Source organism: Vanellus vanellus (genome assembly GCF_965231255.1).
Source record: "Vanellus vanellus genome assembly, chromosome: 18".
NCBI classification, from domain to species: domain Eukaryota; kingdom Metazoa; phylum Chordata; class Aves; order Charadriiformes; family Charadriidae; genus Vanellus; species Vanellus vanellus.
Window position 1 is genome coordinate 11,548,202 of NC_138923.1, and position 26,936 is coordinate 11,575,137.

At 42.3% G+C, this 26,936-nt stretch overlaps 1 protein-coding gene across 1 annotated transcript in view; it reads left to right on the top strand.

The window, feature by feature from the left end:
• Positions 1–2,347: 2,347 nt before the first annotated feature.
• CRB2 (crumbs cell polarity complex component 2) overlaps positions 2,348–26,936 on the top strand; it is a gene marked incomplete at both ends in the record, with an annotated part of 38,674 nt that continues 14,085 nt past the window's right edge. The window contains 6 exons of the mRNA XM_082492606.1: positions 2,348–2,420; positions 13,591–14,292; positions 16,596–16,791; positions 17,322–17,461; positions 17,933–18,115; positions 19,061–19,174. Of these exons, the coding sequence (XP_082348732.1) occupies positions 2,348–2,420; positions 13,591–14,292; positions 16,596–16,791; positions 17,322–17,461; positions 17,933–18,115; positions 19,061–19,174 (1,408 nt within the window). The remainder of the gene's footprint in view (positions 2,421–13,590; positions 14,293–16,595; positions 16,792–17,321; positions 17,462–17,932; positions 18,116–19,060; positions 19,175–26,936) is intronic.

Here is a 26,936-nt window from a genome sequence, read left to right on the forward strand (position 1 = left end):
CCTCTTGTCTGTGGAAGATTTTGGCTGAGAACCATACACTACTGCTATTTCCCAGGTTGCTCAAGTCAAACCCTGTTGTGACAAATGCATGAAATGGTACCTTCAAAAAGGTACCATTCGTAGCATTCCTGCATGTGTAGTATTTATTATTGCCATACTGGCCATGTTAACAGTTCAGTTCGAACCCGTCAACATTAACTTGACAGAAAGACCAAATGAAGACTCCAGAGTAAAACTCGGTTGCTAGCACAAGAAGCTACTGCTTGAGACATTGTCTCAAATGTACTGAGACACCGAGAATGTTCCTCTCTGGAGCTTCTTAATTGCTCAGCCTCTGCTAAACTGTCTTGCTCTTTTCTGAGTCTAGCTAGTGTGTAACAAGTCTTTCATAGCCAATGTCTCTGTCAGCGGTATGAGGTGCCACAGGCCACACAGCACAGCAGTAGCAGCAGAGCTGCATGAGATCTAAGCCTCTGTGGGAGGACCTCCACTTTCTTATGTGCAGGGATTTGTTACACTAATTCTGTTTTATGAAAGCTGGGCATGTCCTTCAGGTAGACATATGAGCCATAAATTACTGCGGATAGATTTATTTCCCAAGTGCTGTGAAGTATTGCACTAGTCGACTTACAGAAGTGGCTGTATTCTGTATACAGAAGTGGCTGTATTCAGTTGAGGAAGAATGGTGTTTTCTTGCAGTGTTAATTAGGCAATGGATTCATATATATTTGCTTTGATTTGGAAAAGGTGAGTTGTTAGGAGGATAATTCAAGCAGGTAAGGCAAAAAAATTGTGAGCAGAAAGATTCTGCACACGTCAGTGCTTGGTTAAGTCCCCTGACAGCAAATGAGAATCTAAGGAGAGAGAAATGAGTTCCAGATGGTTGTGGTAACTGGCAAGAAACTAATACTGAGGCTGATCTTGAGAAAACAGACTGAAGACACTAGAGATGAAAGTGGGGGCAGGGCGGTCCAGATAAGGTTGATAACACATGATATATCATCTTTGGAGCATTCCAAGGCAGGATAGTGAGATGAACCATTTGTTCCTGAATTGCTGTGTTTTGGTGGTGAAAATGCACTTGCTGTGACTGTTCTGCTTTCTGCACTGAAGGTAAAAACAATGAAGTAAATATCCCATTTCCCTGCACATGGCCCAACAGCCTCTGTCTGCTATGTAAGGATGCTGAGATAATATAAATTACTCATTGTAGGATTGCTGCTGTTTTCATTGTGTGTAGCCTGAGTCTATCTGCACCAGTTCCTTGCTATCTTGCATATGTCTTGTTTAAACTAGGAATTTGTGTGGCATCATACCTGCCTTCTATTTTTAGTTGTCAGTGGAAGGTTGAGGCAATGTACGTAATTCTCATTATGGTTAATTTAATCCAATTGTGATGTGGATTTAGAGGTACTTAGTAGGTCACAACTGAGTGCGGGCTCTGTCTTTTTCCAGTTACTCTCATAGAATAATGGACACTGATCATTTTTTCCACTTCTAAAACTAAACACCTGCATCTAAAGGTGGTGATGTGATTTGGTGCTTGTGTTATGCAGTTACTTCTCCTATAACTCTTCCGTAATTGGGAAAAAGGAGTTCATGTACATTTTGTAAGTTCATATGTCTTGTGGGTTCACACATGTCATGATGTATGAGAGACAGCAGTAAAGACTAATGTGGACTAACTCTGCTCTTTGGGATTAACACTGTGCTTTTTGTGTCTTTTGTCTTATTTTCTCTTTGAACAAAGCAGCCTCTATCAGAAAATTGTGATTGATTGATCCTCATCTGGAATTTGTAAATACGAGCCGATACAGAAGCCTGCACCCTAGAAATGACCCCCGGCCACCTCAGTCCCCGAGCCGGTTCTGAGCTCCTGTCACAGTAACGGAGGAGACACCAGGTTTGTTTTCTTCATTATATAGGGGGAGTTCAAAAAGCAGCAAGCAAAAAACCCCACAGGGTCCTTTTTCCTTTTTCCTTTTTGCCTTGTGCTGTGAATCTCCCAGTTCTTCAGGTTCTCCCTACCTCTGACAGCCGAGGCTTTTTTCAGCCGCGGGCCTGTGAGCCCTCCAGTTGCTGTGCCTGTGAATCGCCCCTGCAGTTCAATCCGCGCGATCCAGGCAGCGTTTTCTCTTTGTTCCGGGAGCGCGAGTGCAGCCTTCGCGAGCGGACAGGGACTCTGTCCACCGTGTCAGTGCTGGTCCCGGCGCGGCAGAGCATGGAGCGAGTGCCCCTAGTAGGGAGAGTTCTCCAAAGTCCGTGATGTGGGGAGAGCTGGCATTTGCTACTTTCCAACTACTGTCTGTCCCCAGAGGTTTTTAGAACAGCCACTCTTAGACTTGTCATGGAATTAAAGAAAACTACATCCAGGGCGTACAATGCTGCTCTCCTGCTGCCACTTTTCCTCTTATTTTGGGGTAAGTGTTTGTCTTCTGTGCCTGATTCTTACTCAGCTACTATGCAGTAACTTTGGATCGAATCTTTGACCTGCCCTTGTATTGCAAAGGTAACTGAACAAAATGTCACTCTCACAGTTAGATATGAAGCCTGAAAACTACTTCTTCGGAAGATAAACAGGCATTTCATTCTAGATATGTTTTTCATTCTATTTATTTCTTTTCTCCTTTTGTCTTTCTTCGTGTGCACATGTATGTGTGCATTTATTCGCAAGAGCTAAAAGTGGGTGCACTTTCATGTAATTAAGTATTCATCTATAATAGTAACCATTTTCTCCATTGAAAAGTTCTGAATTTTATGGTTGTGCTCATACAGAAGAAACACAGAACTTTATTTCTGTTCTATATGCTTTTGAAATATATCTAGGCAAAAAAGAGGTGCCTAGATCTATAGGCACCTAGGGGAGTATACTAATATGTTGAAGTGCCAGATACCTCTGGTAGCAAATGTGGAGGAAGGAAACAGTACATGAGTATTCTCACTTAGAAATTTTGAAGAAAGGAGATCCATCCTGAAAGTGCAAGAGACTCTATCACACTGATGGGGAGGGTGTTTTATTTTGTTTTTTTTCCACATTGAAAACTTATTTTTTAGCCAAAGAATATATAGTGGGATTCTTCAAGTTCACACGAACATGTCTATGGGCTCCAAAAGTCATCCTTGTACACAATTTCTTATGCCCCCTGAAAAACAGATTTCTCTGTTTCTTCTGGAATGGGTGCCTGGAGATCTGCTGGGCCTAGACATCTGTTTTAGTTATCTAGGGATTATAAGGTCATGTCAGGAACATGTCCAACCTTTTACGGGAAAGTATGATTTGGATTGAACCAGCCTCCTTATCCTCTCCTCAACGATGCCAGGTGAGTATCTGTATGTAAAAGTCCTGTTTGGTTTCCATTGAGCTAGGACAGGAACGATCAATGGCATGAAGAAGTCAAGGTAAAATATGGACAACATGCAGAAAATACAGTCAAAGTGCCTTTTCTCTGCTAATATCTGCTGAACACTGCATTTAGCATCTTCTCACATTAGTGGGCGATGTTTATGTACTTTTTGAGAGTTGGAGAAAGTTTTCAGCTTTTCCTTTGATTCCCCAACAGTCTTTTTCTTTTTTTCCTCTCTCTGAAGTCTCCATAAATTTCCTTTGCTCTTATCACCTCGGACTATGCATATGAAAGTCAAATTATGTTTTGATTTTTGTCTGATTTTTTTTTTTTTTTTTTTCCCTTCATTGTACCAGCTTCTTTGTCTGGTGCATTTGTTCCAAGTGCCTGGAATTCCTCTGGCCACAGGGAAGCAGCAGGACTGTCTTTTGTATCCAGTAACCATAGCTACTGGTTTGGAGTGTGAAGCAATTATGGTGGCTTTGTATTGTGCAAAAGGAAGGCCCATTGCATATACGGTATTGCTCAGTATGCGGCTGCCAGAGAGCTGGCATGTTTCTGGGGATTTGTGCTGTTTGACCATTGCACTGATAGCTTTTCAGTCTTGGGTAAAGCTCTTTTCTGGAACAGTGATTTACTGAGAACATTGTTTTCTGTTGGAGTGCAGGTGGATGACACATCTTGATATAGCCAGCAAAACTCAAGGGAAGTGGTAATTTCCACAGTCTTTATACCTGCTCCTATTTTGCAAGGGGAATTCTGCCAGATTTTAACTGTAGTGAATAATGGTATTTACTTAGCACTTCTGGAATTTTAAGGCCATAAGGCAATGCCTTTTCTTGCCCTTGTGTGGCATATGACTACTTTTTTTTGGTTTTATTTCTAATTGACTGAGTCTAAATGTCATTGAAGCACAGAGTGGCTAAGTTATTGGTTCAAAAATTTTGAGAAAACTCTGATTATCCAGGTGGCCTGTTACAAGCTGTAACCATAAGACCATCCTGCAGCTAGATCCACACTATCTCCAATTGCTTAAAATAAGCTCCAGAGGGACAGTCGTACAGACTCTGCATGTGACTCCAATTTTACTGCTGCTGTCTGTGTAATGGGCAGAATAGCTCTCAGCTTAACTTGTTGTGTTCTAAAGGAGATTCTGGAGGGCAGGATGAGTATCTACTCATTTCTGTTCCCACAACTCTATCCAGCAACGAGCACAGTAATTCACATACCTTTGGCCTAGAAAATGCTTTGGGCGCCTGTTGAGAGAGAACGTGCAGACAAACCTTTTTTCTGGCACTTTGCTATCTTCTCTAATGCAAGCTCTTGAGATTAGCTCAGACATACGTAGAGTTTAAATCTTAGTCACTTCAAAATGTGGAAACAAAATACAATCTTTTCAGCTGTTTTGTTGATTGTCAGTATAGTTAAATAAGAATTGGAAATTAAAGCTTGTGACTCAATCTGGTTAGCTGAATACACAGGAAACCCCCTGTCTCAGTGTTTGATCTGTGGAAATGGCTGAGAGATCAGAGAATGTGTAAACCATGAAGGTCAGCTTGGAGGAGTGTTTATTAAGGGAAAATACTGGGGTGTCATAAGCACAGAAGATCAAAGAGTTACTGTGGCAATACATGTGATACTATCATAAAATGTGGATTTATAGCTCCTGTCTTTCTCCAGATTCTAGAAGCATGATAATAGGAGTTTCATCTTCAAATCTGCATTAAAACAGTGAAAAGATAATGAAAACAAGCTAGCTGGCTACTTGTTCTGTGTTAAGAGTAAGTTTAATTCCCTGAAGTGGTATTTCTGATTAATGCTGTTAATGCCTCTGACCATTATACTGGCACTGCTCAGCCCTGTGAATTGCTGCCCACTGTTTGGCACCATTCAACAATTCACTGGGCAAGATGGGTGGGAGAGAGTCAGGAATCAGCATTCTTCTTCTTTGAGGGGGTAAATATTCTGCATATTTCACAAGGGGAAACTGAGCCACATCTTCTTATGCCTGTCTTAATGAAAGCCTAGTGGTCTAGGCCTTTATAAATTCTTTATAAAGATTTTACACTAGTAGACTGTGTACATGTCTCTGGCATGAAAAACTTCTGTCACATCAAAAACCTAGCTTGCAAATGTGGTCTGGAAATCATTGGTCTCCAGTAACAACGAAAAACAAAGTAAGAAGGAAGCTGGGAAGTGATGAACGCACAATATCCAGCTTTGGATGGGAAAAACTGCAATCTGAACTGTGTGCAGGGACGTTGCTAGTTTTTTGAATTAGTATCCAAACTGGTAGTTGGCTAAGATACTGGGCTTGTGCACTTATCTACCAAAACTCTACAAGTTATATCAAAGTCATGAATAGTAAGGTTCTTTTTTAAATAACTTTTCTAAAAGATGCTATAGGCATTGCTAGGAACCTTAGCATCTTGGTGGGCCATTTATTCAGTACTGTCTTAGAGGTACTACCTGCTGATTGCCAGCATTGCTTTTTGATTATCTAATCTTTATTTTGAGGTGGTTTTTTTTTTTGTCATAGTGTCTTGTCTGTCTTTACAGATTATCAGATCTCATAAACTGTTAACCTGAGATGATGATGGTGATGTTTAGATTGAGCCAGCAGATAGTATCTCAGACTGCATTTTCACGGAAGTATTATTTCTCCCTTTTATACTGTTTGCACAACAACAACAAAATGAAATAGTTGCTATGGAAAAATGGAGAGGAATAACTTGACTCTGGCCAACAGGATCTTGAGGTGAATTCTATATACCTGATCCTAGTGGTGACATCACCTGAGCATGAGACCAGGAAATTCAAACAAAAGCTGATGGGAGGTGGCTGGGGGGGGGGAAGAGGGAGCAGCTGGTAGGTGAGAGCAAGCTGCTCCAACAGAGTTTCTCCTGACGGCTGGCAGAGGTGGTAAGCCGCTGCAGCTTGGGGGCTTCGTAGTTGTGATCAAACATTGGTATTTTGGAAGGTTTCCCCTGCCCACATCCAATTTTCTGATGTTGAGTAGAAAAGCCCACTGTTAAAGCAGCTGTCAAAAGATGCCCATTACCATGTTAAACAGGACAAGGAATACAGGTTATGGAATATTTTAGGCTGGGTGAAAAATCAGTGCCAATTATTAACATTTCATGAGCTTGTCAGTAGTTTCAGAGATTTTCAGGGTCTTGTTTTCTGATGCTGATATCACTGGGAGCAGGTGCTTTGCTCAGGTCTGAGAAAAAAGGGTTTAATCTCTCTGCGTCAAGAAGGAAATGGAGCTTGTAAAGCCACGTAAAAAGGCCTTGTGAATTCCCTGGACAAGTACACCGAAGGTACTTCCTAAAGAAGGATTTGATTGGATTCTGCCATTACCTTCCATAGCAGATAGGCTATCCTTCCAAAGTTAGCAAGGCTGGGAAAGAGAGAGGGTGAGCAGCGTGAAAGCCCCTTTTCAGGCCTGCCCAGTCTTCCTTCCTGGTGTGTCGATCCTGGGAACAGGCCATAGTGTGTACCCTTTCGCTAATCCTTTACACTGACCAGGATAGGGAAAGATCAGCAGAGGTCAGCAGGGATTTACTAATATAAGCACATGCCTTCCTGTTGTCATGGAGACATAACTCTTTCCATTCCTTTATTCAGAGTTTATTTAGTAGTTGTGTTACCCTGATACTTGAGGTGGAGGGGTTCCCTTTCTACCCTTGGCCTCAGTATCTTTGTCTAGCGGGAAACGTGCTGGGGTGATCAGCAGGAGCACAGCCTGACTGGTAAGAATTGCATCAGGCTGGGGTTTTGAGCATTCACGGTTTAGGCACTTGAAGATTCCTCAGCTCAATTATTATTGCGGTGCAATTGGAGGCTGCTGCTGGGAAGCCTGCTGTTCTCCCTTCTTGGTTGTAAATTGTCTTTTTTCCAGCTGTTGTACTGAGTAGGGCAGGTAAAATACACCTGAAGGAAGCTTCTTTCTCCACAAGCCTGCAGTGCCTTTTTGTAAAAGATGATAGTCATAGGGAGCAAGATTTAAAATAGTCAAGGAGCTCAATAACCAATCCATGCACAAAAGGTACTAAATACATCATGACTGGGTCATAATTTTGTAAACATAAATAAATACTTGTAAGCATGAAGCAGTCTTTTCCCAAAGTATATCACTAAAACAAGAGGAGAATATGCCAGTCCTGTCCGTTGCAACTTGTTTACCGGAAAACAAAAGTGCTAATCTAGGAGATGCAGTGTGTAAACTCTTTTCTCCTCTGTTTGGGAATCCTTCACGCTAATAGGTTCTTGAGAAGCATGAGAAGAATGCATGTCCAGTGTATTCGTGTCGTATGCCCAACAGTGTTTCCTCATGTGTACCCTGGTGACCCCTTAAAAGCATTGCAGCTTCAGTCTTGACATTAAATATAATTAAAAAAAAAAACCAACCAGACATTAATCAGTTGTCAAAATTGTCTTTCAGTATGAAGGAAACAAGGTAATCTCTGGATTGATAACCCCAATGCGGCACTTCCCTGTTGGAATTTTAAGTGGCCATTAAGAGTGCCCTTAAGGTAGTTAGTGGAGCACTGAGCATCTTCCTTGTGGTCAGGTGTATCCTCAGCTTGAGAGCATTCATCCTCTATTGCAGTTTCCCAAGACTTTGAAAAAACAAACTTGTGAAAGCAAACCCAAAAAATAGAAGCCAGTGAGTAATGCTAAAGCAGCATCTCAGAAGCGGTGAAGTAATAAAATGATTGGAGCTCCTTGTCCTGTGTATTGGCTTAGCATCTCATAATTGGTGTCTAATAAAACCTTCTGCCAACAGAGCTAACAATGTCAGGATGGAGAGGGGAGGCTGTGAAAGAAGTTACTTCAGTGCAACTCATATTGTGGGGGGAGTCACCACTGAGATTTCACATATGTGAGATAACGGAGAACAGACAAAGTTGAGGGGATTTGTTTTTTTAAAGAAAAGGACAGAAACCTTGCTACAGGTCTTTGAGAACCTCCTCCTCCTGCACTGTCTTTTATCAGTTCCCACAACTCGCTCTGCCAGCGCAGTGCAACAGCATTTTGTGTCGGTTTACTGAAGTAAGAGATTCCTCAGGACTCTGGAAGAGAGACCGTGAACTACTACCAGCGGGATCTCGGATTGCCCAGCATCTCATTAATTTCTGATTTCTCTTTTTATGGCTAGAAAATTCACTGTTTTAACTGCCCTTTGACAAGATCGTTTAGTAAAGGTATAAAATATGCAATTATTAAAGCCAATTATAAAAACAAAGCCTGGTAGTGCAGCTTGTTTGCCTTAAAGTGATACAACTTTGTCAGTTACCTTTAAAGTGTAAAACCAGACCTGTCCTGACAAAGTTCAGTGAATGCTTTGTATTCGACTCTGTTAGCCTTTGAAGTTCCTTCTAACCCACCCCTAAATGCCTGGAACGTATTCTTCAAAGAAACTGTAGTCTTCTCCAGTTTCATTTCAGAGTAGGGTTGCAGGATGGTATGACTGTAATACATTTTTAAACGTTTTTTTCACTTACAAACATCCCTGATTCATGTTCTTCTTGTGACACGTAAAGGAAGAATCGTGAATGTCATTGTTAATCCAGGAACAACTGCTTTTGTGGAAAACTATAAACTCTTGTCATTCAATGACTTCTTTGACCTGATTTTCACCATTTTCAGGAAACAGCAGTCTGAATTCCGTATTTTCATGGTTGGTGCAGCAGGAAAAGCTAATTTATTCCTTATGCTTATTAGCATTTGATGCATATTCATATGCTAGTCACATTCATATAATAATCTATTCCAAAGTTGAGATGAATTATTGTACGCTCTAGGACTGATGGATGAAAATGACAAAATCGGAGGTAAAAACATCATATGTGTTCTTTCTCAAGCTGGGTGGTAGTCTAAGTCTTTGATACACTGAATTCTTTTGTACCCTGAATTCTTGCAGACTCTTCGTTTAACTTCCTGGTGACGTCACAAATGGTGTGTTCACTTCTCTCTGCTGAGATCTCCCTTTCTGACATCACTCTTAACAAATTCTGTTTTGAACTGGGGTCTCATCTGTGGAATTATTTAGCCAAAAGTTTAGCACTGCCACTGAATTAATACTTGGGTTATACTATATTTACACAGGGGCATGTTTTGTCCTTGGGAAATATTCCGATATTAGTATAGGCATGCTATATACAGCGGAGTATATGATATAATCTTGGAGTTAGTGTTGTTAATATGCCTGTAACCTCTCCTGAGTAGGGCAAACATGTGGGTAATTTTCTGCAAGCTGCAGTTCACGTAGTATTTGAAGTTACTTAGACATTGTTTCATTTCTTATGATTTACACCTCAGTCTTCTCAGCCTGCTCCATGCATGCCTTATGAGCAATGCTGTGTTACTTCAGGATGTTTGTTCCAAAAATGGAATATTTTCCTCCAAAATGAGGTCCTGCTGAAGTCATCACTTTTAGACATAACTAAGGTAACCTTTGGTCATAGAAAGTAACTAAAACTACTCCAGTAACAATGCAGGAATTCAGCTTTTCTCTATGCAGTCCTGTACATAACTAGTTTTTCATCACACATTATGAGTACATGTAACTAGTTAACCACTGCTATTGTTCATAATCATAGTGAGTTTAGAGGAGATTGGAGTTCTCCCCATTACTATACTGCTGTTCTTTGGTAAGAGGACCTTTTGACTTTTTAGTGAAGCTCTGGGTTTGCTTGACTTGGTATCTGTCTGTAGCTCAGCCCTGTTGTGTCTGCAACTTTCTGTGTGACTATGGGGCCATATAGTTGTCACCAAATCTTTTAGTTATTAATGCCTGACCATCACAAATACAGATTATTGAGCATTGCTGTCCTATGATGAGCCAAAACAGAGAAGGTACAAAAAGGTGTGTCTGTTGTGAAAGGACTTTGGAAAAGACAGGAAATAGATAAATATCAAACCCCTTTGCTTTATTTGCAAGAAGCATTTAGACTGACTACTTATAATGGAAACAGAAAACTATGCATCTAGCCTTTTAAATGTGTTCAGCCTGTCTACATTAGCAGTGCTTGGTGATTCTGTTGAAATGTGAATTTCTTTGCAGATGGAGTCTGCTGCACATCAGAGAAGTTGTTCTGAACATGCAGTGGATTTGGTCTCTCTCTTTTTTTTTTTTTTTTTTTTTTTTTTTTAATCACAGACTGTGCCCCCCCCCCCCCCGGCCTGTGGAAAGTGCAGGTTGGGACTTGTTACTCATTAAGCATACAAAGGCTCATATCTCCTGCCTAGTAAAGCTCTTTTGCGAATAGTTTCCTGGGCTCCCACTCCTAATTGCTACAGAAATTCCAGGCAGATTCCGTCATCCTTGTTTTCTGCCTCACTGGGAATCTGAGAATAAAAGGGTTGATGGCAGAATAATGAGATTGCTGGACAGTGCAATGCTCAGCAACTCTCCCCAGCATCACATGAGAGAGGAAGGGTGGGGTGGGCCATAGAGATGATGAAAGAGGAAGAGAAAGGGATGTCTAAATCCCTGAGCACCCTCCCTCCCCCATCAATACTGCCTCTTAAGAGAAGACTTAAAAGAAGACTTAGAAACACTACAGTCTTCTGGGGGGGAGGAATTTGGGGGAGGTCAGGGCAGGGGCAACCTTTTGTAAACCAGTCTCCTATAAATCCCTTTCAGGCCTTCAGGTACAGAGAGACTGAAGAGCTGATGGGGCAGTGAGTTGATAGAAAACCAGTGACACAGATTATCTACTGGTGCACCAGAGCAAGGCAAACATGACCAAAAATGGGCTGGGATAATGATGGCATGAATGAAAGAATGTGTAAGGTCGGCTGAGAAGTGACGCTGTAGTATGTGATCCCTGCAAATCCTTAGTATGGAGCATGGCACGTTAAAACAGCATTTCTCAACTATAGCAGTAATGCAGTGAGAGCCAAGGGTGGTGAGCTGTGGGTAGCGTCAGAGTAACTGCCCACTCTCCATCTGCAGTTTTGCAGAGTTTCCCAGAGACTGATTCCTGTCACTAGCTGGGCCACAGTTACATACAGATGGCAGCAAAAAGGGCAAAGAGCTGCTTACACAATGGCATCTCAAACTGAGGTTAAATGCTAGTGATTGCTTGACTGCCAATGCTGGGCAAAGTCAGGATTGTCTCACCAGAAGCCGTAGCTATTTCTCAGTTACCAGTTGCTATTTCATGAGCTTCACCTCTGCTTTGTGGCCATTTTTCATACACGTTTTCAAAATATCTGCTATATAGTTGTTTGCAGAGTTACTTCCAAGTTTGGATGTTTCATAACACTTAGGCAGGAGTCAGTCTGGGGTATCTGTACCCAACAGCTTCTCTCCTGCCTGTCCTGGAATGGAGCAGAACAGAAAAATCTGATATCATAAAGCCACAGTGGGATGAGGGGCTAATGACTGCTGCCTTTGTGAAGGGAGGAGTTCTCTGTTTGTTTTGCCTTTGTCCCTTTATACTATTTTTGGTTTGTTTGTGGTTTTTTTTTCCTTTGGAAAGTGTATAATTTTGACATTGAGTGCAGGGCATATATCCTAATTCTAATATCAAGGCAACTATGTCCTGTCTACTGGGCTGTTCTGCCCTTTGACCAGATTGTTTCACAAAGTGAACTTGAAATTTCTTTTGGAATTTGAAAAAGAAATGAAGATTCCTCCTATTCTTCCATTCTGTTCCATTGACAAAGATCTAAATTGAACACACTTTTGTTTTTTATGTCATGTATCCTGTATAATCTCATTTATATGAATTTGCGGTCCCATGGGCATGTCCCATCACATTTCTGGATGGTGGAATTGCTTAATGGGGCAAGTGCCTTTTAAACACTGCCATTTTTGGGACAGCAAGGCATTGTGGCAGGGTGTGAATAAATTGATCACATCCAAATGCTCCAGATTTAGGGGAATCTGGTCTCAACATTAGCTGCTGGTGTCTGGGTATTAGACTGGTGGTTTGGCTCTGCAGACACTAAGAGTTTGTGTCTAAAGTGCCACCAGTACAGTGAATCTCAGTCATCTTTGCTGTTCTTATAATACCTAAAAATTTCCTGCTGTGTTAATTTACATGTCTAACCTGTGGGGAGAGCGTGCCTGGCCAGTGGTTATCAAACTTTGAGCTGCTCGATGTAATCAGAGACTGTTTGAAATGTGCCATTTTGGAGTTTGGGGTAGATAGTTTATGGCAACATCTTCAAATCACTAGTAGATTAGCTGAGAAAAAAATGTATCCCCAGAAGGAGCAGCTGGGACATTAAGAGCCACAGTCAATATCTTAAAATGTACAGTCTGCCTGTCTGGATTTTTAAGCATGAGTCCTGTGCCCAACTGGTGAAAGGGGTCATTGAATGTTACACAAAGTTCTTGTGAATGGATTTAAGGTGATATGTTTCACTGCTCTCAAAGTGACTCAGGGATGAATAAGCACAAGTAAAAGAGTTGGTTTGTGAGTGCCTCCTAAAAACAGCCATCAGGTCACCTGACTTAGCAAGAAATTCTTGATGGCCATCATATGAAGGCATGTTGTGTTGTCTTCTTTATAGTAAATGTTTGATTCTCCAGTATCATAGAATCACAGTATCACAGAATGGCTTAGGTTGGAAGGGACTTTGAAGATCATCTAGTTCCAACCCCTCTGCCATGAGCACTAGACCACTAGACCAGGTTGCTCAAAGCCCCATCCAGCCTGGCCTTAAACACCTCCAGGGATGGAATTTCCACAACTTCTCTGGACAGCCTGTTCCAGTGCCTTACCACCCTCAGAGTGAAAAAATTCTTCCTAATATCTAATCTAAATCTCCCCTCTTCCAGTTTGAAGTCATTCCCCCTCGTCCTATCACTACATGCCCTTGTAAAAAGACCCTCCCCAGCTTTCCTGTAGCCGCTTTAGATACTGGAAGGCTGCTATAAGGTCTCTGTGGAGCCTTCTCTTCTCCAGGCTGAACACCCCCAACTGTCTCAACCTATCCTCACAGCAGAGGGGCTCCAGCCCTTGGAGCATCTTCGTGGCCTCCTCTGGCCCCGCTCCAACAGGCCCATGTCTTTCCTATGTTTGGGGCTCCAGAGCTGGACGCAGTACTCCAGGTGGGGTCTCACCAGAGCAGAGTAGAGGGGAAGAATCACCTCTTTCTCATGTAATGGTTAGAACAGCAGTGTGGAATTTAGGTGGGCAATCTCTGAGTGGTATGTGGTGATCGGCAGGACTTTCTTTAGGGCTACAAATGCTGACTAACAAAAAGTCTCTTTTCTCAACAGGAACTTCATACTCTGAAAATGATAGCAGCTGTTTCTCATCCCCATGTGAAAATGGTGGGAGTTGTAAGGATTTGGAAGTGGGCTACCAGTGCATCTGTCCCACAGAGCCTGTAGCCTACATGGGCATAAACTGCGAACTCCTCTATGACGCGTGCACTAAACATGAGTGTCCTGCCCATAGGACTTGCAACGGGACTCCAGGACTCCTGGAATATGAATGCACCTGTATGCCTGGCTTCACAGGTATTGATTGTAACATTGATATTAATGAGTGTGAGAGCAACCCTTGTAAAGATCCTCGTTTTGAATGTGTAGATAGTGTAAATGGATACTCCTGTAAATGCCAAACAGGACTGAATGGAGAAGGCTGCCAAACAGAAAGTTCTGTGTGCTCTAGCCACCCCTGCCTAAATAACGGGACATGTGTCGAGGGTCCTGGGGACTATACCTGCATCTGCCAGCCTGGCTTCACCGGGGCCAACTGCAGAGACAACATTGATGAATGCGCCTCCAACCCCTGCCAGAACGGAGCCATCTGCCGAGACAGGGTGAATGAGTATAGCTGTTTCTGTGTGCCTGGGTTCCAAGGATACAACTGTGAAATAGACATCAACGAGTGTGCGTCCCAGCCCTGTAAAAACAATGGCACCTGCCTGAATGAGATGGATCACTATTGGTGCAAGTGCGTCCCCGGCTACACAGGTACCTTTCATGCTCGTGTACTAGCCGGGTAGTTGGGTTATGTCTCACTGTTCATGTAGTTCCACAGTTTGCCTGCTGCTGATGCATCTTGTAGTGTTAGTAGCTGTCCTGAGAAGCTGTTGTTTTACAGCTATGAGACTAAATCTCTGTTGCACAACTCATATTTCTGGAATGTTTGGTACTGTGTGTGAATAATGGTGTAGGGCTGCTTGTTGTGGCTTCTGAGCAATAGTTGAGGCTTTGATTTCCATGGATGGTGTGGAACTTGGAGCTAACAGTGGAAGTGGATGGACTGTCTGAGACTTCAGTACTAGATACAAAGTGTGATTAACTCTTGGTATGAAATTAAGGGACATATACAAGAAAAGAGATTTATTATCAGGAAATGTATACTTTGTGTTTCCAGGTAAACTTATCTCTGTATATCTGGCCTGTAGTTAGTTGTAGTTGTCCTGTCCTGCAGGATTTCTCTGAGGGAATTAGTCTTTTTGGAATAAAGTGGCTTTTAGTTGGAGATTTCTTTTCCAATTCTTTCACACCCAGCCAATGTTTTTTGGCAGGTGACATAAGTATCTCTTTTTTTATGCATCTGTACTAATGGTGACTCAGAGAGTAATCTACACCTGTGCGTTATCTGTGAGGGAGGCAGTGGGGGGTTCTCCTTTCTCCAGCCCTGCTTATCAGAGTGGAATGCAGTTGTACTGCGCCCACGTCTGCCTGGTACCACCTAGCACATGAACTTTCTCAGCCTTCCTGGTTTTCACAGACTGAAGTGTTTAAAGAGTTTGGTTGCTGTGAAGGAATGCTGCTGATTACCAGTGGAATGAGGAGAAGTTCCAACATCAGGAATGCAGTCCCTGGTGCTGACTCACTCTGATAAAAACGGAGATGAAGGAGAAGAAAAAACAGAATTTCTGTGTAGGCTTTAAGATTACTGCTGATTTTGAGTATCAAGCATAATTCTGTCTTTGCAAATAAGTTTCTTTTTTATTTTTATGCTGAATCCTCAATTCAGTGTTGTGGGATTCCCCTGCCAAGGAAGTGATAAAATGACCCAGGCAGCTGGAGGAGCTTGTTGTGCTCCAAGTGGTTCTGATGTCAAATATGAGGCTTTGCCTTATGATCTAGTGCTTCATCCAGAGGTTCTATCACCATTGCCTGGCAAGACCAGGTTGTTTCCTGGTGCTTACAGCTGGAATTTGGGTAAAGGTAGTTCTGTATGGGTGTTGATGGGTTTGAACCAGCAGATTAGGGGGCCCACATTCCATCAGGATTAGGATGGCCATGTCCACTATGTGGTGAGCCTTTGCCAAGAAGGGGAGATTAGATGGATTGGCAGGTGCCACTGTAGTGACTAAGGAGGTGATGCCAGGCTATGGACAACTCCAAGAGGTGGAATATAGTATGTGCTAAGATAGTTGCATAGAAGTTACACAGGAGGTCTTATTCTGTCAGGGAAAGTTGAGACTTTGGACAAAAATGCATGACTTGCTGTTATTCTTGACTAGTAGTATTAGAGCTAACACCTAATTTTTAATAGCATTTCATAATAAAATAACTTACTAATATCTAGTATCATTGTAATTAGCATTTTGCACTGCTTTAATGCTTTTTTCCTAGGTATGTTAAAACAAGGTACAAATGTTATTTAAACAACCGGAACGATGTTTTGGAGAAGCAGGTAGAGATCACTTTTCCCATACCCAAAATGCAGCTGCCTCTGATGTAGAATACTGGATCTGATTAATAGCAATGCAACACAAGTGAAGAGTACCATGTCTAACTAAACCTGTACGAGCTATATCATATATAAAAGTTTAAATAACAATGACTATCAGTGTGATTCTTCTCTTCCTGCCATCTCCTGCCTCAAAGGATCCCAAACCAAAACAGCTATCATTAGATTTTTAGGAGCTGTATACAAGATCAAGATTTTGTGGTTTACTCAGAAAACGTATGCTATTTGTGAAGTACTGACTGATTGGCTACTTCAAGAAACCTGAATGAAAGAGACTAAAGCTTCACAAGTACTGGAAAATATTTTTAGTTTTGTTAAAAGACTAAAATCCAAAAGTCTAGACAAAATAATTTTGTTTGCAAATAAAAATTAAAGGTCCTTAATTTGTAAGAATCGCATACTGCTCATGAACTCCCAATATTCTTATGGCAAAATTAGAACAGATCACTGTGCTAGCCAGTTTGGGTTGATAACATGGCTTTTGTGATTCCAGCTCAGAAGTCCAGGCAGCACGGATACACTTTTCTGGATTTGTAACACGATATTTCTCTGTTTTGTAACAAAGGTATGAACTGTGATGCTGAAATAGATGAATGTGATCCAGACCCTTGCCAGAACGGGGCCCTGTGCAATGATCATGTTGGGTTCTACACCTGCACATGTGCACCAGGTTACCAAGGAATCCAATGTGAGGTGGACATTAATGAATGTGTGAGCCAGCCATGCCAGCACAATGGGACATGTCATGACCTCATTAACAGGTGAGAGATCAGTGTTGTTTGGGCAATTAAATACCAGGACTGATCTAAAGATTTACTTAGTGTAGCCTGTGAAAATTAGAGTAGAAATCTGTAGGGGGGATTTGATTTAGTGTTTTGTACATCCCAGTGGCAGTAACAGAGTGATTTAAGACAATAATCGAGAATGACCCTCCCAGCAGCAGAACTCTTAGGATGCTTAAAGGAAGGTAGGAGAAGATTCCTGTTACTGCTTCCAGCAGACCTATCAGATACGAAGTGATGTGCAGAGTATGAACAGCAAAGACAAGTTTTTAGAACGTACCTATGTGTCTGAATTTACCTTTTCACAGGTAAGGTGTTAATTCAGAGACTGTTGAGGGCTGTCTGCTCTGCCATTAGTGTGGCTGGCTTGTGTGGGTGGAACTGTCTTTTTCCTCTACCTCACAAGTAGCTACGAGGACTGACAGCTTTGCTCCATTTGCTCTTTCCTCGTACTGGGCTTTGCAGTCAAATTAAGAGCTTATGGATTGCTCTGTTTTGCTGCCCCACAGCTACCGTTGTGACTGCAGTAACACAGGCTTTGAGGGGAACCACTGTGAGTTGGATATCCTGGAGTGTGCCTCTGAACCCTGTCTGAACAGTGCTACATGCGTGGAGGGAATCAAAAACTACAGCTGTGCCTGCTGGCCAGGTAGGTTAGAAATCTATTTTGCTGTGCTGGCATGTAGGCACAGTGCAGTGGAGGGCATGTGCTAAATTGCTATGTTGAAGTAAAGAATTAATGATAATACTGCATGGTCCAGTGTGATTTTTCATTGTCTGAAACAGTGAGGCTGCCATTGCTGCCCTTCACAGGCCATCCCAAAATCCAGTTGACTTAATTGCTGGGAAATGCACCCTGATTCTCAACCATAAAGTTTTTTTTCTCTTTTCTGCCATTTCCCATCATGTGTTTTTCTATCATGAGGTAATGCTTTCCTGCAAATTGATTATTTGGTTCCTGTGTTTGACATAGCGGAGAAAGTGGAGGGCCCTGGGACTCCCTACTAGTTGAGCTGCAGTGTCTTCTGGGTCTGATTCTCGCCTTCGAGGCAGCCACAATATTTGGGAGACTACTTCCAGGGAAGCTGTGCATGATGTTGACACTGATGTCTCCTGGCAGGTTACACAGGGCAGCAGTGTGAAGAGGATGTGGATGAGTGTGCAACAGATCCCTGTCACAACGGAGGTGTATGCTTTGAACGATCCAACCAAGCCTATTATGGAACACAACCTGACTTCCCCAATAATTTCAGCTATAGCCAAGCAGCTGGTTTTCTCTGTTGGTGCCAGCCAGGCTTTACAGGTGAGCTATGCAGTAAATGTTCATCCTGTCTGCACCTGATAGATGCTGCATGGTTTGAGTAGATGGGAATGGAGCAATGTTATTTGTGCAACAAAAATCACTTAACAACTGGTAATTGAGAGGGGGCATCAGCACTATGCTTCTATGCACATACTGTATGAATATATTGCAGACAGCTGCCTGAGTGTCATTAGCTGTCTAGCAAGCCTGTCTCAAGGCTGAGGCAACAGCCTGTGCACTTTCCAAGTGCTTTGATGAACGCCCTCTGGCTATGCAGATGCCAAGGTGGTTTCTCTTTGTCAGTCTCTCGTGCATATGGTACAATTCGTCACTACAGGGTATCTGTGAAACTCCTCATCAGAGGAAACTAATTCCCTGGAGTCCCAGATAACTATTCTAGGTGTTTCCTTGATGAGACTACTCTCACGACAGCAACTGTATAATCAGAGTGGGTACTTGAAGAGGGGATTCTTGATATCTTGCTCTTGGAGCTAAAAGCTCTGTGGATGTTCAGCTGAAATATCACCCTTTCCCTGGTTTACAGATATGTATAAAAGGCTGGATTTTACAGCTAGGCAAATTCCCTGGTAGGATGGGCTAAATAATATTATTTTATTCTTTTTTGAGAGGAAAATGAGAGTTTGGCCCACTATTGCACACATGGGAATGGTTCAGAAGCTCTGATCCTGCCACTGCTCCCTTTCATGACACTGGAAAATCATTTGATCTTTCTGTACTTCATTTTCCCGAATTGTTTCAGTGATAGTATCTATTTGCCAGAGTGTCTGGAGAGACATGCTAGAAAATTAATTCAAGATTTCTTTGTGTGTTTTTAGGTGATAGAAAAGAAGTGCAAAAAATTATGAATACAGTTGTCATTCAGATTCTTTCCTTCACTGATGCGCATATGCACTTAAGGTGCCTATTTGTGTTTTCACTTTAAAGGGGAGACCTGCTTTAATAACATCAATGAGTGCGAGTCCCAGCCGTGTCAGAATGGAGGGCTCTGTGTGGACCTTATTAATGGCTTCCTTTGTCATTGCCTACCAGGTTATTCAGGTAATGTTGGTGAAGGGGGGTGGTTGGAATCAGGTCCTCCTGGTTAACTGATGCTGAGCTGCTGCATTACTTCCTGCCTGCAGAACTGGATTCCAGCATTGGGTAGCCCAGGCTGCTGAGCAGGACTGAAGTGAACTGTGGGGAGTGCAGTAGTGGTGCAGCAGGATGTTAGGGAAAGGCTGTGGATGTTGTCTACCTAGACTTTAGTAAAGCTTTTGACACCATTTCCCACAGCATTCTCCTGGAGAAACTGGCTGCTCATGGCTTGGATGGGCATAAGCTTTGCTGAATTAAAAACTGGCTGGACAGCCGCGCCCAAAGAGTTGTGGTGAATGGAGTTAAATCCAGTTGGTGGCCAGTCATGAGTGGTGTTCCCCAGGGCTCAGTACTGGGGCCTGTTCTCTTTAATATCTTTGTCAGTGACCTGGACGAGCGGATCAAGTGCACCCTCAGTTTGTGGAAGACACCAGGCTGGGTGGGTGTCTTCTGCTTGAGGCTGCTTGAGGGTAGGATGGCTCTACAGAGGGATCTGGACAGGCTGGATCGATGGGCCGAGGCCAATGGTACAAGGTTCAACAAGGCCAAGTGCCAGGTCCTGCACTTGGGTCACAACAACCCCACTGCAGCGCTACAGGCTTGGGGAAGAGTGGCTGGAAAGCTGCCTGGTAGAAAAGGACCTGGGCGTATTGGGTTGAGAGCCGGCTGAATATGAGTGTGCTTAGGTGGCCAAGAAGGCAAATAGAATCCTGGTGTGTATTACACAGGAGGCCACACCTCAAATACTGTGTTTGGTTTTGAGCCCCTCGCTACAGGAGGGACATTAAGGTACTGGAGCATGTCCAGAGAAGGGCATTGAAGCTTGTGAGGGGTCTGGAGCACAAGTCTTACGAGGAGCGGCTGAGGGAACTGGGGTTGTTTAGTCTGGTGGCTGAGGGGAGACCTTATCGCTCTCTACAGCTACCTGAAAAGGGGTTGTAGCAAGGGGAGTGTCGGTCTCTTCTCCCAAGTAACAAGTGATAGGATGAGAGGAAATGGCCTCAAGTTGGGCCAGGGGAGGTTTAGGATGGATATTAGGAAAAATTTCTTCACTTAAAAGGGTTGTCAAGCATTGGAACAGGCTGCCCAAGGAAGTGGTTGAGTTGGCATCCCTGGAGGTATTTAAAAGATGGGTAGATGTGCCGCTGAGAGATATGGTTTAATGGTAACTTGGCAGTGCTAGGTTAATGGTTGGACTTTATGATCTTAAAAGTCTCCCAACCAAAACGGTTCTATGACTCTATTCTATGTCTGCAGTCCAGGGCTTGAATGCCATGGGAGGCTATGTGATTTTGCTCAAGTGAGTTGATAGGCTATGAATTAAATTTTGAGACATAAGATCAACTATGTAGAAAAGTCTAAGATCAGAATATCTAGGGAATCTGTATCCTGGAGTGAAAGTTCACTGGGAGGACAGTGGGGTTCGTTTTTTTTTTTTTTGTTTTTTTTTTTATACATGTACTATGAAGGTGAACAAAACTAGCCTTCAAATAAAAAAAGGGGTGCTTAATATTCTAATTGTCACAAGCTACTTACTGTAGCAGATTGGATCACCAGCACACAAAACATCTACAAAACATCTCCATTCCCTAACACCCGTAAATGATAAGAGCCAGCGATTTTGGGGTGAAGTCAGTAATCTGCTATGTGAGGAGGTCAAAAGGTCCTTGTGATGTGAGCGAATGAAGCCTTCTCTGTTTACAAGGGAATGGGGAGTCTGGATTCTTGCACAAATGCCCTGCCTGACCTTAGTGGATCTCGGTTTTCTAGTTGAGAAATGAGGGGATGGTGAATATTGCACATCAGCTGTGCTGGGAAGGTACACTGCTAACTGATGCTAAACCTCATCTTCGTTTAAAATATTTGTTCTCAGTCTTCTGCATCTTTAAATTCCATGTGTACTCTCTATTTTGAGCAATTTAACACCAAAAAGTAGTTTGTAAGAAAGGTGGTCCCCAGCACAATGTTGTATTTATGTATTTTTGAGGTGGATGTAACCTTTCCACAGTGTTCCTAGGCTGCCATCTCGTGGGAAAAAGAAAAACTTGAAGCCAGAAGAAAACCTTGTCCCTTAACTTACTGGAACGGCAGGTAGCAGTGTTCCAGACACTGTCTTAGGCCTTTATTGCATGGGAAACTTTTCCGTTTTCCTTCTGTGGTCATAGTGATTGAGCTATGTTGGTGTAACTGTCCAGCTCTTTCCTGGGAAGACCCATTACACAGGTACTTTCACTTCCAGAATCTCAAATCAATTCCTAGTTAACACCTTCTGTAACTGGCTGAATTCTTTGTGGGGTTTTCTGGCCTATCTAGTTTGCTTTGGATTCCTAATGTAGGCTAGGCCAAGAAAAATTTGCTTTTGTAGATGAGGTCTTTGAAAATAAGCTTTTATATAAGCTCTTTATTGCAGCTTTCTTGGGTAGTTACAATGCTGTACTCGTGAACTGAGATCTTGTCCAAAGAGATGGTTTAAAGTTTATCTTACTTGTCAGAATTCCCACTCACATATGCGCCCTGTTCCCTCTTCCTCCTTCAGCGCCCCAGCACCTTCAGAGTTCAGAATTTCATTGTGCTTTGCCAAACTGCAGATCTGTTTAATCCTTTCCAATTCTTAGCGTGCTCATGGGCAGAAAAGCTGACAGAAACACAGGATGATGGGCAAAGGAGTGCTAGAGTTCATTCTGTTGCATCAAATTTGAGTTCATTAGTACTTGAAGGGGATTAGAAGCAGGTTGCTCTTCTGGATATTGCTTTTGGTAAAGGACTTTGTCTCAGCTGAGGTAGTTCTGACACATTAACACAGTGAAAGGCTGGGAGCAGTCTGTGAGATCAGTGAGTGCGTGTGGAGGAGTGAAGCTGACAGGGAAATAATAGCAATTAATCTCCCCTCCTTTGTCAATTAATCCCAGTACAGTCATGCTGGGTAAACAGCTTATTACTTCATATTAGGATCACAGAGCAACTTTGTGAAGCTTCCCATAATGTTTCTGTTCAAAACACATTTCTGTGGCAGCTTAGATCTGCCGTGAACTTGGGTTTAAGCTGCCTCCGCTGATTAAAGTGAACTTGCTACTCTGATGAAGAACGCTTTCTTAGGGCGGCAGGGGGTTCTTTCTGTTGGTTTTTGTTTGTTTTTTTTTTTTTTTTTTTGTAGTCTGAGGAATTTGGGGAGTGTTGGGATAACAAAGTGAGTCAGGAGAAATTCTTTCTTTGCAAATTAACTGCCTCAGTGCTGTCTCGGGCTACAGCAGCGCAGGTTGATGAACCAGCTCTCTCTGAAATGTAGTTGTTGCAAAAGCGGTGTCTCATTCCTGAGAGAACTACATAATAGGTCCTGAAGAGTCTGTTCAGTGCATCACTTCGTGCTTTAGCAGAGGATGTACCCTGAGAGGATGTAAGAAGTGTGAATCAAAAGATTGCATGGGTGCTAAATGAATTGAAAACGAGACTGACTCTTGCATTGTCTTGGAAATTACGTCGACTGTGGTCAAAGAAAAAGCATATTAGGAGAAGTCTGTCTTTTAGGAAAAAAAAACCAACACCAAAATAAATTCTTTATTCATAGGAATAGTTTCAGTCCATCATGTATGTGCTAGGAAGTAGTTGAGGCCAGGACCTGAAAATACAGATACTTCCATTTGGAATGGGAACCAATTTTTAACCTGCAAGAATGTAATCACTTAAGTTGAATTTGGCTCATTCATTCTTTAAAAACTTTTAAATGGCCTGAGCGTTCCCACTCATCTTTCCACTCCTGCTAAATTGTCTTTAGAAAGGCAGTGTCCTAAACCACAGTGCTGAGGCATTGGTTAGCATGATTGAGAGGGGAAGAACACTACCATTTCAATTGCAGACTTCCCTTGGCAGTGGCACCTTGTGATCATGGTAAAATTCTGAGCTTTTTTGCACAAGGACTGCTTCTACTTTCATGAAAAAACAGAAGGTGAAGTGGTGGTGAATTTGGGAGGGATTGTAATTGTGAATGTGTCTCAATATAATTGGAGTGCTTATTGACCATTTTACTTTGTTCAGCCATAACGTCTTTGTCAACTGTCCTTAAAGAAGTGGGATACCTTCTGTGTAGCTAGCTATAAATGGTTACTCTGTAAGAGTGCTAGCCCAGATCAAATAGGCTTGAATTCCTGGGTTGTGGGTCATGAAATAGATGGGAGATGCTTCTTCCTTCTAACCATCTTTGGATAGATTTAATTTTTTTGTGCAGGTGTTTCTTGATGCCAGATTTATTTTAGCAACATAGCCTCTACAGAAAGGGCAGCTAAAAGGTTAAGATAGTAAAGAGATTAGAGGACTGTTACCCCTTCAACAGAATCCCTTTTGGTAAATATAGATGAAGGGAGCTAGGGAACACTACATGAGACACCCCCCTTCTGCTTCCCTTCCATTCCACATTCCATCTCCCTTGTGGAACACAGCTCCATGGTTAATCAGACCTTTTGATTTTCCTTTCATCTGATCAGAATGCTGCAAGAGCCTACACTTCAGTCTAGATCTTGCTTGTGTGTAGGTGTCAGGTGAGTTTTGATCAAAAGCGTCCTCTGAGATTCTGATGCTTGTGACTGCACAATCTGTTTTGAACTAGCCCTTTGCATAGATTTACTGACTATGGGCAGCCTGAGATATGCCAGCTCACCATGGTTAAAGACTTGAGAGGATTATTAGTGGTGGAGCAACTCTGATGAATTAAATTTGACTTCCTTACTAACCCAAATGGGTGAAGTCCAGCTTAATGTCATCACTAGAATCAGGCCAGGCAAGTCCTTGGGCAGAGCAGTGTCCCAGAGAGACAGAAGAATTCTCCCGTGCCTAGGTATGGCAAGGTGTCTGTCTTCTAATGGTATGTTCCAGGAGAGATGACTTCAAGATGTCAGATATTGATATTATGTTGATTTTTCACATAAAATGGTTATCAGCAATGTTTATTATTTTCAGTGATAATGGATTTGCTTGCCAGGAGGCCACCACTTGCAGTATGTGAACTGACATGTACATTCAGGCAGACTGAAGTTCCCCCCTTCCCCTCCCCCCCCCGTCTCCCCCCCAAACAAACACTGACCATATCTGTCCCACTTAAAATATCTGTAAAATTCACTGGTGTGTTTGTACTGAGTGAAATGAAGAAAGTAAAATAGTTACAGGAGTTAGAATGCTTTCTTTTAATATCTTAAAAAGATACTGCTAATGCAGATTCCAGACTCTGACACGTGGGAGTTTTTGTTTGCTTGGACCTGACATTGATACTGACAGAGGCTCAAGTTGGGGGAAAAGCTCCCAGATAACATTTCTTCACAGAAATAAGAACCTTCTCTGAGTTCATTACGACATGAAAGTAGAATTCTGGCTCCAGGAACTTTACAGTATGAAAGTAACCACATTAAAAAAAAAAAAAAAAAACCAAACCAAAAGCACAGAGAAAAAAAAATGAGATTGTAACAGCTAATTTTATAAGGTTGCTAATAAGGAAAGAGAGAGTTTTGATTCTGCAATCCCCTGTTTGAACCAGTACTGTCAGCATAATACATAATAATGGAATTTCCTTCCATTCAGATTGACTTCAGAGAAAAAGATCATGGTAGTTAAAACTTGAGACTTTTCTTCTTGAATATTGCAGAGTGGAAATGCTGGTGCCCCCAAATGCACAGAATAGGGCACACAGTGGAAAGAAACTACATGAAGTGCTGGTCCCTGATTAAGTCAATATTGAATGTACAGCACGGCCCAGGTCACACTCTGCATTTGGAGCTCTCCTTATTTGTATGGTTTGGATATTACACAGTGGTGGAAATGCAGCTTTTTGGTTTAGCCTATAAAAAGAAAAAAACATATTTTGGCCTTATTTATGGAATTTGGCAGATTCACCTGCGAGGCAGCAAGGGCAAGAGATTTGTCTCTCGGCTTTTTACTGTTGGAGCTAACGCTGTGGATACAGCAGGGTATTACTGTAATGCACTGAGTGAGAATACACTGTGAGTACGCATTCTTCGTGTCAGCACTGACAGAGGCCAGCTGGGGAGGTTTAGAGCAGGGCTGGATTAGATCTCACTGCAGCGCAGGTCTCTTCTATATTGGCCAGTTTCATCTCCAATCCCTTTTTGTCTGACTGGCATCAGGGAGCGCTTACACACATTCTGCCTTTTAAGTCCAGCCTTTTTTGCCCTTCCTCCCCCCCCCCCCCCCCCCATTCACCCCCATTTTTTTTCCCTTTACTGTCACAAATGTCCACAAGGAGTCGGCCATGAAATCTGTGCTGATTGGCGTGATCCTGAAGGGAATTTTTCTGCTAGCAGGTAATGAGATCTATACAGTAATTGCAATGTGTCCTGAATGCTTGCGTGCCTGCCCAGGGCAGGGAGCTGGTTGTGCGATTAGTGGTAGCTGGAGGCATGAGAAGGAACAAGAATTGACTAGAAAGGAAGAATGTTTTTATTTTGAAGTGACCTAAAGTTTTGTTTTGGAAACTTTAGGACAAGGAATTTCCTTGTTGCTGCAAGATGAATACGGAGCCATCAGCATGCTACGTATGCATCTTTCCTATAATTGTGCCTTGCTCTGTGCAGTAATCAAACCCAGGGTGTTCCAAGGCATGGGTCCTTGTTTTGTACTGTGTAAACACACAGATAACACACCCTGTTAGTTCTGTGAAATGTTAGGTTTGCTTTTTACAGATGTTTTCCCAATTTTCCGTTTTCCTTTAAGGATTTGAAGCTCCTTTACTGAGAAGTAGTTTTTGTTTCAACTCGGAGGACAAACCCTTTGCTGGCCTGTGCACTTCTGTCTCCTCCCCCACCGTCTCCTTGAGTAGTAGTGCACGGTGGGAGAGAGGTCAAAGCAGTGTGTTGCCATGGAAATGGCAGTAATTGTGCAAATATAATTGTGTCGGGGTCCATTTGTTGCGGTTAATTCTCTCTCTCACCCCTCTCTCCCTCCCCTCCTTTTTTCTTTTGATAATAATAATACAAACCCTAATTAGGATGCACCAAGGAAAGGTTGCTAGGAATTCATCTGTCTTAAGGGAGAGGGCAAGCCGGTGCTGGCCGGGAAGCCCCACTGAACTCGCATGTTTCAAGATTGGGCCCGTGAATAGACCTCGTCCTTCAAGTTTTTTTGGTATATCACAGCTAAATTATGTGTGCTTATTCTTTTAACATGTTACATATCTGTATATGATTCTTACACTCTGTACAATGAATCTTTGCTTATTAAGAGCAGTCAGTAAATCATTACCTTAATTCAGGCAACGGTGAGCTGTATGGATTTTAATAACACTTGCATCTGTGAAACAAGAGTGTTCTCATCACATCGGTAACACTTTGGAATCTAGTGAATAGCTTTGTATTTGAAAATACTGCAGGCTGTTAAAGCTCAGTGACTTCTGAGTGTCTGTTTCTGACCCAGCCCCTGGGGGTTGTTAGCTTGGGACTGTTAGCTTAAACACTGCTAAATTAACTGGAATGTTTGCAAATACTTGTCTCCAGATAGCAGCCTTTTAAATAACACTTGTCTGATTTTCAGATAACAAGTTCCACTGATTTGCGTTTTTTAGTCTTTAGCTAGATAAGAAACTCATTAAACATTTTAAAATCTCCCAATGATGTAATGAATCAGATTGGCAACATTGCTTTTACTATTGATAGTTCAAATAATAAACATTTGAGCTAAGAAATTTAGAGGGAACAGAGAAGACTACGTAAGAGTAACTTGTTTTTGT